General features: G+C 35.5%; 1 protein-coding gene across 1 annotated transcript; it reads right to left on the reverse strand.

The window, feature by feature from the left end:
• Nucleotides 1-405: 405 nt before the first annotated feature.
• Nucleotides 406-3,721, reverse strand: LOC141387370 (maltase A1-like). The gene is made up of 5 exons (XM_073956970.1): nucleotides 3,027-3,721; nucleotides 1,931-2,967; nucleotides 1,720-1,867; nucleotides 642-978; nucleotides 406-559 (listed from the first exon to the last, which is right to left on the reverse strand). The coding sequence occupies exons 1-5, from the start codon at nucleotides 3,169-3,171 to the stop codon at nucleotides 493-495; spliced, it is 1,734 nt and encodes a 577-aa protein (XP_073813071.1). The 5' UTR covers nucleotides 3,172-3,721; the 3' UTR covers nucleotides 406-492.
• Between the last annotated feature and the right edge of the window lie 9,194 nt (nucleotides 3,722-12,915).

A 12,915-nucleotide genomic window follows, 5' to 3' on the forward strand; every position in this document is an offset into this window, starting at 1 on the left:
AAAATCTGATTTTTGCATGAATTTTTCTAAGCTAACCTCTGACCAGTTAAAGGTAATTTTTAATGGATTATTCTGGCTTAATCTCTGCCCAGTGAAGGCTAATTTTGTAACCAATTTTTCTGAGCTAACCTCTGACCAATAAATGTTTACTTTTTAAAGAATTTTTCTAAGCTAACCTCTGACCAATAAAAGTTAGTTTTTTAAAGATTTTCTCTGAGGCAACCTCTGACCAATAAAAGGTGATTTTTTCAAGAATTGTTTTATTGGATTATTCTGCCTTAATCCCTGTCCAATGAAGGCTGATTTTGTAATGAATTTTTCTAAGCTATCCTCTTACTAATAAAAATTGATTTTTTTTAAGAATTTTTCTGAGCTAACCCCCGACCAACAAAAAAATAGCAAATATTTTAAAATCGAATATATAATTTTTTATTGTTTTTAAAAATATTTTGAAAATTATTTGACTAAAATTGTAATAGCTTCATAACTTCTTCAGACTTTCACTAAAACGGTTCCCACGCCAGCTTCAGCTTTAAATTGACTCGGATTGATGACTTGCCTGTGGAAAAAAAAAAAAAAAAAAAAAACATTTTTATCTCCACAACCATATATTCTCCTTCTGAGTACATTTCGGTACTTACCCATCAATATTTGATGATTGTATTGAGGTGGTAATAATTTCAGCCTTTGAACCCATTTGGAAATATTGATTAATATCAATTGTTTGATCTGTCTTACCCAGATTCAAAACAACTACATATAAATCACTTCCCTTCTTTTCGCGTGAATAAATGATAATGTCATCACCAATGGCTTCAATATTCAGATCTCCATCTTGGAAGGAAGGTTCTTTGCGCAGCTTTGTTAATTTCTTAAAGACTTGCAAATGAGATTGGGGAGCACGCAGTTGAGCCAAGGCATTGACGGTGACATAGGTGTCGGAGACGGGTAGCCAAGTGTGATCACCGGTGGTGAAACCTGGGAAAGAAAGAAATGGTGGAATTATTGGGAAAAGGGGAAAAATTTGATGGGTTTAGATACCAAAAAGTGGCGCCCAACGTAAATCACTTTTTATAGGGAGAGATTTTTCACTCCTTTAAAGCAGATAATCTTATGAACATGTAGCAAAATATGGAATCCAAAGTTTGTTGCCGGTTACATTCTAATGGAGGTAGTTTTTATGTACAAAAAACGTTGGGCGCCATTTTTCTCAGATACAATTCTGAAAGATATTTTCGATTTAAATATATTTTGAGTGCAATATATAGTCAATGGAAGTCAATCCTTCAGTGTAATATTTACATATATGATCTGAGTAAAAATTCTCTACAAGTTGTGTCGAGGTAGTTCGGAGGTCAAGTATCTTTGAACAAAAAATTTATTTGCGCAGCGCTTGTTTATATGAGACAACTCTGCCTATTCCTGGTAGGAACATATTTTTCCTAAGGGGATATTTCGAACCAGAAAGTGGCGCCCAACGTTAGGCACATAGTCCATATCTACATTAGACAGTTTTCCTTGCGGCAATTGCCAATTTGTGGGCGAGAGAGGGTGTTGGGAGGCAAAGCGTTCCCATATGCCTCACCTCTCTCTACATTAAACTGACAATTGCCGCAAGGAAAATGGCCTAATATAGATATGTACGTAATTCACGTAGAGAATTAATATTGGGCGCAATTGTGTGGAAAAATGTAATACAAAGTTCATAATTATGCTTACCTGCCATATTTGAGGCATCCCACTGATAGGGAGTACGTGCTGGATCTCTGGATAGACCATAGTAAGTTTGGGGATTACCATTACAGGCCTGGGGATCCACAGAATCTTCCCAGCTAATAAACACATCAGTCATGGCCAATTCTTCACCCTAAAGAAACACAAAACAATTATCCTTCAATATTCCAACCCAATAACTCTGCTCCCCACTTACATTATATGTTACAGCATTACCGGGCAAAGTTTGCAGCAAAATATTAAACAAATCAGCTCTATTTACACCCAATCTGGAGGCCACACGTTTATTGTCATGATTACCCAAAACCCAATTGGCTCTGACATCCTTCGGCATGGCATCCATCCATTTCTTAATGTGACTTACCATATTTCCCGCAGTGGACGAATTTGAAACACTAGACAAAAAATCAAAGTTGAAAGGGACGTGAGAACCATTCCTTTTACCATCCCCATAAAAACGTATAATATTCTCAAAGCTGGTATAGGCTTCGGTGAGCAGAATCCTCGTATCACCACCATGTTCCTTTTTGAATTCATCAACCACAGCACGCCATTGATAGGCCATGTCAAAAGTTTCCGGTTGATCTTGCGTATACAAATGTTTGTAATGGCAATTATCCATGGGATCGGGACACTCATTGACATTATCAGCCAATTCCTCATCAGGATAATTGTTGTCTTGATCCAGGTCTACCTCAAACAAATATGGCACCGCATCAATACGGAAACCAGCCACACCCTTGGCCAACCAAAAACGCAAAACATTTTTCATTTCCTCCACCACCTTGGGGTTGCGATAATTCAAATCAGGCTGCTTTATGGCAAATTGATGGAGATAATATTGTTGTCTCTTCTCACTCCATTGCCAGGCACTATAACGAAATACACTCATCCAATTGCTGGGCGGTTCACGTTCTCCCGTTGTGGCATTTACCTTGCCATTATGCCATATATAGAAATCACGATACTCGGGATCATTTTCTTCAGATTTTTTAAACCATTCATTTTCATCACTTGAGTGATTCGGAACAAAATCCAGGATAATTTTAATACCCACTTCTTTGGCTTTCTTAATCATGTTTTCAAAATCTTCCATGGTACCATATTCGGGATGGACTTGATAGAAATCCGAGATGTCATAACCAAAATCAGCCATGGGTGATTTGAAAATGGGTGAAAGCCAGGTGGCTGTAAAGCCCAAATCTTTGAGGTACTGCAGCTTTTCCGTGACACCTTAAACCAAAAACAAACATTTATACGTTTTTCAGCACCTTTTTGTCACCTCTTCTTACCATTCAAATCCCCAATGCCATCACCATCACTGTCCCGAAACGATCTTGGATAGATTTGATAAAAGTTGCCATTCTCCCACCAATCTTTGGCCAGTGTGGAACCAAACACCAATGCCAGCCCCAAAAGAACCGCTGACAATTTCATTTTCGCAACAAAATATTTAAAATACAAAATAAAATTTCTAATTACACATTAACCGCCGTTTTGCACAATTTTCTAATTTCGCACAACTGAAGTTTTCCCAGGTATGTGCCGTGGCTTTTATAATCGACAATAGTTTTCTGTGAATTTTTTATCTATTTTGGGAATTATTCATGCACGCTTCGTTCGATATGATTGCACTTTTTTCCTCTTATCACCACAAATCACAATTGTTTTGTCAACAAATGCAGTGGAGTTCGTTTTTGTTGTTGTTGTTGCTTTTGGTTTACTCTTCTATGGGATGGTGTTCATATTGGTATTAGTTTTTTCCCACTTTGGAAAACTGAAAACAAAATCTAATGCTCGAAATGATTACCATTCGTGTGAAGAGATGTATACTCCATTGTAATGCCGAGCGGGGAGTGGTATAATGGGTTTTGGAAAGGAAATGAAATCAGGTTTGAGGGTTTTGTAAATCAAAAAGTGAAGTCTAAACCTTAGGCTCCTACTTCGCTCTAATGGGGTTTGTTTAAGGGACACAAAACTTAAGGTTGGGCGCCAATGTTTGTTATATTCCAATATTTGTTAAAAAAAATATTTCGAACTTCAGCCGTGAACAAACATTACTCGTAGAAATATTAATAATAATAATTGTTCCACAAACATCCCAGATGGGACAAGGGAGACTTCTCTCATATCAATGAGTGCAGCCCGATTCATATTAGCTCAATGATATGGGACCTAATGTCACGCCGAGTCCGAACGGCGTGTCTAAGACACCATTTGTAGAGAAGTTTTACAAGGCTGAAATACTCAGGAAATGTCGCCAACATTACTGAGGGGTATTTTGCCACCGTTGAAAAATGTTTTGATGTTGACTGACCGGGGAATCGAACCCACGACCTTTATTTTGCAAGGCGGGTGTGCATACCATTGCACCACGGTGGCTCCCCGTAGAAATATAAGAAATATTTTTTTTTTTTATTAGAAAAGCAAAAAATGGGTTAAATTGAAGATTTTATTAACCAAAAAGTGACACCCTGCCAGGGAGTCTTTTGCATCGCTTTCGAAAAGAGGTAGTTTTTGTCTATGAAAAAGTTAACTTTGGAGGCCATTCTTTGTACAAAAAATTAAATGCAATTTTTTCACAGATTTCATAATATAACTACTAGGCCGGGGCGATTTGAAAACCTTAATGAGCCCTTCCCGCTTCTGATTCCTGGGATTAAACTGAGCAAAAAAGTCCACTAGACCATAAGTCTACCGTGAAAATCGAGCCTCCCGATTTTGACATTAAGTTTTTATACACGTTTTTTGGACATTTTAGCATATAACGACCAAACCATTGAGTTTTTTGATCCAATACAATAAATCCAAAAAATACAAGAATTGTAGCCAAGACAGTGATTAAGAACTCTCTAATATATATTAGAATTGACCACTATTGTTAATGATGGGTTTAGATCTAGATTACAGACTGATGTTATATACACCGATTTTACTAAAGCTTTCGATAAAGTTAATCATACTCTATTGCTCATAAAATTGGATAAAATGGGCTTCAGGTCACATTTACTGCATTGGCTGAAATCATATTTGTCTAGAAGAACTCAAGAGGTGAAATTTAACTCCGCTGTATCGAAAAGTATATCCGTTTCCTCTGGTGTTCCACAGGGAAGCCACCTTGGCCCAATTCTTTTCACACTCTTCATAAACGATTTACCCACGACTGTTAAAAATTCTAATTTGTTAATGTATGCCGATGACGTGAAAATATTCCGCTCATTTAATGACCCGGACGATCAGCTTCTTCTTCAGTCAGATTTAGACAATTTTTATACCTGGTGTAATTTTAATTTAATCGAGTTGAATATACCAAAATGTAAACATATATCTTTCTATCGACTTCATCAACCACGTACTAAATACTACTTTGATAATCACGATTTAGACACTGTCGAATCGTTCAATGACCTTGGTATATTATTGGATCATCGTCTTAGCTTTTGACAGCATATTAATTCTATGGTCAATAAAGCCAATGGAGCACTGGGCTTTATGAAACGATGGGGTAAAGAATTTGGGGATCCGCAAATCACCAAACGTCTTTACATATTTGAATATGGTGCAGTAATATGGGATCCTCATTACACTATATACGAAAACATGATTGAATCGGTTCAGAAACAATTTCTTTTATTCTGTCTGCGTTATCATGGATGGAACTATCAGATCCTACCTTCGTATGAGACAAGACGTAATATGATTAAACTGCCTACATTGAAAAGTCGTCGAGTAATGCTGGGTTTAAATTTTGTTTTAAATATCATTCAAGGAAGAATTTATTCAGACCTGATAATAAGTAGGATCATAATAAAAACTCCCATCAGGCAAACAAGAAATTTTCAATTGCTTCAAATTCAATACTTTCAGAGGAATTATGCCAATAACGATCCACTACGCTACCTTCTTTTGCAATTCAATAAATTCTATAATCAGATCGATCTGTCTGAAAATAAAGATGCTCTAAAACGGAAAATAATATTATATCTTAATACATAACACTTCCATCCAATCGTATTATGTATATATGTATATTTTTAGTCTGTACATGTATTATCTATAGTCTTAATAATAATAAAAAAAAAAATATCGCAAAAGCATTGGAACGCTTCTTCAGGCAGTTTTGGCCTTGAGAAAGTGCAAACTCTTCGGAAATTATCGATAAATGACATTGTGCTACAAAAGTTGACCAGAAAAATATTCAAGCCTTCTAATGCAAAACTTTATCGTGTTGGGATCCACGGATAACGTAATTGTATTTAGTTCCTTTGGGTCACTTCGTTTTGTTTTTTTTTATAACGGTAAAAGTAGTGAAAATCTGGCTTTCTTACATTTTCAAATTTAAACGGGCATATTTTCTTTTTTCACAACGGATATCTATTGATCCTTTTTCCTTTTAAAGGGGCGAATAATATCTTTCGAACAAGTTATTATTTTTTTAAATCGGTTAACAAATGGCTGAGTTATAGTGGCTTAAGTCTGAACACCCCCACAAAAAAACTATAACTGAATTTCTCATAATTTTCAAAAATATAATGTTTTTTTGTTTTGTATCAGTCGGCTTTGCCGACAGAGATATACCATCAGCCTATGTGAATTGAAACGTTCATCTACGGACAGATCGAATGTATTTAGAGTCTTTTCTGAATTTTGTGGCACTTTTTGGACATTTGAACTTGCCGATTTCAAAAGTTTTGCGGAGGAGGGAATGGACCGACATAGTGCATTACGGAAGTGGATCTTTTTTTGAGAGTCATATCTTTTCGATAGATATCGCGCCCACTAGTCATTTCAGTGGGCTATCGTACACCTGTTGGACCAATATGCCAGGAAGCATGGACTTGTCCACGGAAAACATAATATCGCCGTACATCATCGGTATAAATTTCCAAAGGATCTCCGAATAGACCCTAAACTGCACTTGGACACAAATGTTGAACTTTTGTGGGGGAGGTATCCTAAAGAGAGGACCGATATGGGCCATTTTAGAAGTTAAACTAAGTTTGGACAAAATATGACGAAGACCAAATTTTGGACCAAATCGTTCTATCATTTCGAGAGTTATTGCGCTCTCCAACTACTACATATGGTGCCATAGGGGTTTTTTACAACTTTCGGATTGTTTTCCCAAGAAGTATGGACTTGCCACTGAAAAAACTTTTACCGTTGTAATTGAGACAGCGATTGCAAGTTGCTTTAACAAAAATCAAAGTGATTCGAGAGCATGTGTTAAAGTGAACTTATCCGAAATTTTGTGTGGTAGGTACCCGAAGGAATGGGCAAATATAGTCCATATTCAAACCTGATCTATATCTGGTAGATATATTAGGATGTGTAAAGTATGGACGAAATTGGTCACTCCCTTCAAGAGTAATCGTGCGCACAACGTTTCCGAACATTTTTGAACTTTTGTGGGGGAGGTACCGGAAGGAGTGGACCGATATAACCCATCTTCGAACTTAAACTAAGTTTGGACAAAATATTACGAAATCCAAATTTTGGACCGAATCGGTTGATCCGTTCGAGAGTTATCGTGCGCTCCATCCAGCCAGACAGACAGACGGACATGGCTAAATCAACTCCAAATTGTCTGAAACGGATTTCGTCCAAACATACTTGGGGTCTAAAAGCATTATTTCGATGAGGCACATTTTGCCCGTATGAAAGTGTATATTACCACCACATTGCCGTGTAGAGCATGAAAAACTATTATCAAATAATGTGTAATTTTTTCTCTATCGCGAAAAAGTTTCCACACCAAATGCATTGAAGTTCAGTAATACATTTTTTTATTTTATTTGTTGTAATGACGTTTACGCTTTTTATTAAAATTTGTGTTTTTTTAAATCTAATTTAAAATCAATATCAAACCATTCTGGACCAATTTGTTATCAAATCGCGCCATTTCAGAGTATATTAGGAAATTTTGACAATACTGCAATTTTGTTCTTTTTTATAAACTCGCGAATTTTATGTTTATATTTATTATACCTATCGGACAAGAGACTATGGTGTCATTTGCAACAAATTCGCGAAAGTTACAGACCGTTTTTAATGACTTTGCCTGTGAGAATTGTATTTAATTTCTATAAATATTTATTCAAACAAAGCTAATTTAAAATTTTAAGTAGAAAAAATATCAAAAGGGTTTTAGTAATCGCAGTCGGTGCGGAAACTTTTTTCACCGAATCGATCTTAGAAACGCGTTTTCGTTATCAGGACAATTCCACACACGATACTGGTGTGGCATTTTTTTGGTTATAGCCCTAATGTATATACCCTCGTTAGCATAAATGCTGAGGGTATAAAAAAGTCTTGGTCGGGTCTTTAGGCCTCAAAAATTACTACATTGTAGATTAATCCGTACATTTTTAAACCGATACATGCGTACACCGCACACTGGTCCCAACCTGCGACAAAAATCGAAAAGTCGATATCAGCAAATCTCTGCAATTCAGGAAATTGCCTCTAAACCAGGGGCGAGCTTCTTTGCTTAGATCGTATAGTGAGGGCGCCCACTGAGTTGTTTTTGCATTTGCTTCGCTCTCTCACGTACAGTGTAAATGAATGAAAACAAACAAAAACATAATGTGGTTGTTGTTTTTTGACTCATACGCTTATACATGTCTTCGCTTTGGTTGTATTTCTGTGGTCGTCGCTGCTCTAAACATATCATATTTTAATATTCCAGCACTGTTTTTGTAATTTATAACGGTATTTAACAAAACAAAACAGAAGAAATTCACATTTACGTATGATCTCTTAAAAACTTCAAAAACATCAGTAAGGTTGTGACTTCTTACAAGTCAAGTAACTCAAAATTGAAAGGGTAAAATTACTTTTTTCGAAATGGAAGTTTTAATACAAGGTTTTCTAATTACTTTTATATAAAAATTTGTACACATTATTCGCATAAAATGGGCTGGAAATCACATTTTTTATAATACCTACTTTTTGTGGATTTTTTCCAAGTTCTAAAAATTGAAGTTGAGTTTTACTAACTTTGCCATCCTTCGCCACTCTCCAAATTTTTTGAAGAATATTCGAAATAGTGTCAAGTTTACAAAAAATTTGGTTCCAGCTGCATATATTTGCATTTCCGTGTGTGACATTAAAAATACAGACCATGCCTCTGGACGTTTCAGTGAATATGCCGTATTACTGTATTCTCAGTTTCTTCTTTGTTTTGTGTTTTAATTGTTTTGGTTTTTTTCTTTAAAGATTTAGACATTTTTTTGGATCTACTTATGTGTGTATTTTTTACATTTGTATATTTTTGATATATGTATGATGCTACATATAATAGGAAAACCAATTGAAAATGTAAAGTTCGTTGGCACCGAACTTTATTATATCCTGTCCACGATACCAGTCGGAGATGTTTTTTGACCACTAAGAACTCCAAATAGCAAATTACAACCAATTCGAACCGAAAATGTAGATAAAAACCTCAAAATAACTGAAATAGGGAGGTACCGTAATATGAGGGCTATACCGAAACATAGACCTATGACCACAATTTTTGGCGCAGAAGATTTTTGATCATTGAGAACACCAAGTGGCAAATTACAACAAATTTGAGCCGAAATTTTTGATAAAATCTTCAAAATACTTGAAATCGGGAGGTACCGTAATATGGGGGCTATACCGGAACCTGGACCTAAGACCACAATTTTTGGCGCAGAAAGTTTTTGATCATTGAGAACACTAAGTGGCAAATTACAACAAATTCGAGCCGAAAATTTTGATAAAATCTTCAAAATACCTGAAATCGGGAGGTACCGTAATATGGGGGCTATATCGAAACCTGAACCTAAGACCACAATTTTTTGGCGTAGATGGTTTTTGACCATTGGGAACCCCAAAATAGCTGAAATCGGGTGGTATCGCTACATGGGAGCTATAGGAAAAACTGAACCCATATTGATGATTTTTTGGCTCAAGTATTTATTACTTATTTTTAGCATATACTGATAAAATCAGATTGATCCGACGATTATAAATATTTTTGTCGCACTTTCCCATACAAGTGGGACCATCCCTGTACATTCCCTGACAATTTCAGCAAAATCGGTTAAGTAGTTTTTGCAGAAAAGATTTAAATTGAAAAATTGTCATTCCATAAAAACCTAAGTTGGGTTATGACGGCAATTGATTTTTATTCATAAATATATAGCGTTTCTTAAATATGGCAAAGCGAAGTACCCGCCCCCTTCGAAATTCCAGAAAATATGCATCCTATTTTCATCGGGGGCCATCCATGAACATTCCCAAACCATGTCAGGAAAATCGGTTCAGTAGATGTAACATATTTTAAAAAGTGGGCACGGTCAAATCTTTGGTTCCTAAAAATTAACGTTAAGTTTGGAGAAACTACCACAATTCTCTCGCAAATTAATTTCCAAACCAATACATTCGTAATTATTGTAATATATTGTAAATGTAACCTGTTTCGGAGGCCGTCAATGTACATTCCCTGACAATTTCAGAAAAATCGGTTCAGTAGTTTTTTGTAGAAAAGAAAATGTTGAAAATTGAGAAAAGTGGATGTAAACGTGGGCGTGGTGAAATGTTCTTTGCATAAAAACCTAAGTCTGGTGTGAACATTCCACAAAAAGAATTATCCAAAACGGTCTAGCCGTTCTCAACTGATGCCATTACCAACGAACGACATATAATTATACCCTATACCACAATGTGGAAAAGGGTATTATAAGTTTGTTTTGGTAAAAATTCATGTAACACCGCGAAATATTCGTCGGAGACCCCCCAATGTGGTATACCATTCTTCATATCTCGACGAGATAAAGCGATTTTGAGATGTGTGTCCGTCCGTCAGTCCGTCCGTCCGTCCGTCTGTCCATTATAAATTGTAAACACGCTCCAGGCCGCAATTATGGACCGATCGTCACGAAATTTTGTTTGGAGGTCGGGTTCAGATCAGAATAGATCCCTATTCTTATTGGTGATGATCGTGAAATATTTAGCGGGTGATATGGACCAAAAACATAATATTTATCCAATTTTCTAGCGGCTCTGGAGGTCTCAATAATAGTCCGATCAACGCGTAATTTTAAATAAGGTAAGAGTATATCACAAAGGAGAAGCTTGCAATTTGAGATGGCGATCGGATAATATTTAGAGGGTTAAATGGACCAAAACTTTTATGTGAAAATTGTGAAAATTTTTAATATACAGCTTATATCTTAATTCCTGGAAGTGACATTCCGGACAAGTGAGATATAATTGAAAGTGGAACGCTTGACCTTTCAACTGATGTCAATTATGTTGGTGTGCATAATCAGATAACAGTGTTACAGCCTAATATATTCCGTTATTTGTTTGTAGTGTAATAATAAACTCGCTAGAAGTCGCAATTATACATCAATAGTCACGAAATTTTGCACCGGGTAAGAGTATAGGTCGAAAAAGATGCCTACAATTTTGAATGATGATCTGATATTCTTTAGCGGGTGAAATGGACCATTACTTTTGTATGAAAAATATAAAAATTTTATTTTTGGTCGATATTTTAATTCCTTGAGAACATATATATTTCGCAAAGTAGCCTACATATGGAAAAAAACTACTGACGTTTCCTCTGATGTAAATTGCTATAAAGTGTTTGCTAGATAACGGATAACTAGATAATGGGTTCTGTGTAGAGAACCACATTTTTATCCCATGCTAGCTATTGTCTCTCCAAAAGTTTATGTAACACCACGAAATATTTGTCCTAGACCCCTTATTTGGTATGCCGAAATTCATATCTCGACGAGATAAAGCGATTTAGCGATGTGTGTCCGTCCATTAACAATTGTAAACAAGATTAAGGCCGCAATTATGGACCGATTGAAACGAATTTTTTAAGGGGGTTGGGTTCGGGCCAGAATAGAAATGATTAGTTTTTGGTGATGATCGTGAAATGTTCAGGGGATGAAATGGACCAAAAACAAAATTTTAACCAATTTTGTAGCAGCTTTATAGGCCAAAATAATAAGCCGCAAAATTTTAAACAAAGTTTGAGTTTATGATGAAGAAGAAGCGTACAAACCAACGTGAAGATCAGATAATACTTATCGGGTTAAATGGACTGAAACTTTTGTGTGAAATTGGTAAAAATTTCAATAACGTAGCGGTTAAACAACGGAAGTAGTAGTACTACATAAGTATGTTTCATTACATTTTAGTTTGTGCGAACTAAATTTTCCTTTCCTGCTACAAAAATGTCTTTGTCATGCTAGATAACTTTTTGGTTTTGGTCACAAGTATTATACATTACATCTCTGATATTTGATAATTAAATTTTCACAATCATTGAAAAGAAGTTCCGTGGAGAGCGATTGTCCAGGGATAGTGGTATAGGGTATCCCATGGTCGGCTCCGTCCGACTATACACTTTTCTTACTTGTTTTTATTTATGTATAAAGTACAAATTAAGTAAAAGGTTTGAAAGAAAAATCTTTTTATTTTTTGCGGAGTTTTTTGTCCTGAGTTCCATGTTTCTTCTTTCGCAAAATTTCCCTTCACCTACCTCGTTAAATTTGTTACACTTCTCCGCAATTATCGCAACACTTTAGTTAATAATGATTATTTACTGAATTTTGTTGTTTCAAATATTAATTTTGAATTGTTTAACTTTTTCATATGGTGGGAGATATCGAAGTGGGGTTTGCACTTGAATCAAATATCTCTCAAGTTGCAATACAAAATTTATTGTTGATTGAAATCATATAGCTAGCATTTATCAGTTTTGTTCTGTTTAAGGAAATATTGTCTTAGGCATTGAATGGCCTCTCAATGAATGTTGAGATTTCAAAATGTCATACATCAGCCCCTTTAATTGTCAGGATAAAAAACTTGTTTACACAAATTTCAAGAGACGTTAAATTTAAGTTCCAGCAATTCATTGCTGATGAATGGATTCGATTCAAAATAATGGCTTAATGTCAGGTTAATATTTTTTAAAAATGCCTTGCGTATGGCAGCGGGCAGTGTTTAGGACGCCTCTTTGAAGTGGAAGAAACTTCATCTTATCGCTTGTTGAATGTTCATGGGAATGGTGTTATTTTATTTCAAAAAATACATACATATATCGAATAATTTCTTGAATTCATTGAAATATTTCCTTCAATTCCCTTGAAGGTTCATAATCATTTTTTTAGTAAAATTCAAATTAAATCA

Source organism: Musca autumnalis, unplaced genomic scaffold (assembly GCF_047663935.1).
Source record: "Musca autumnalis isolate F117 unplaced genomic scaffold, ASM4766393v1 scaffold_5, whole genome shotgun sequence".
NCBI lineage: Eukaryota > Metazoa > Arthropoda > Insecta > Diptera > Muscidae > Musca > Musca autumnalis.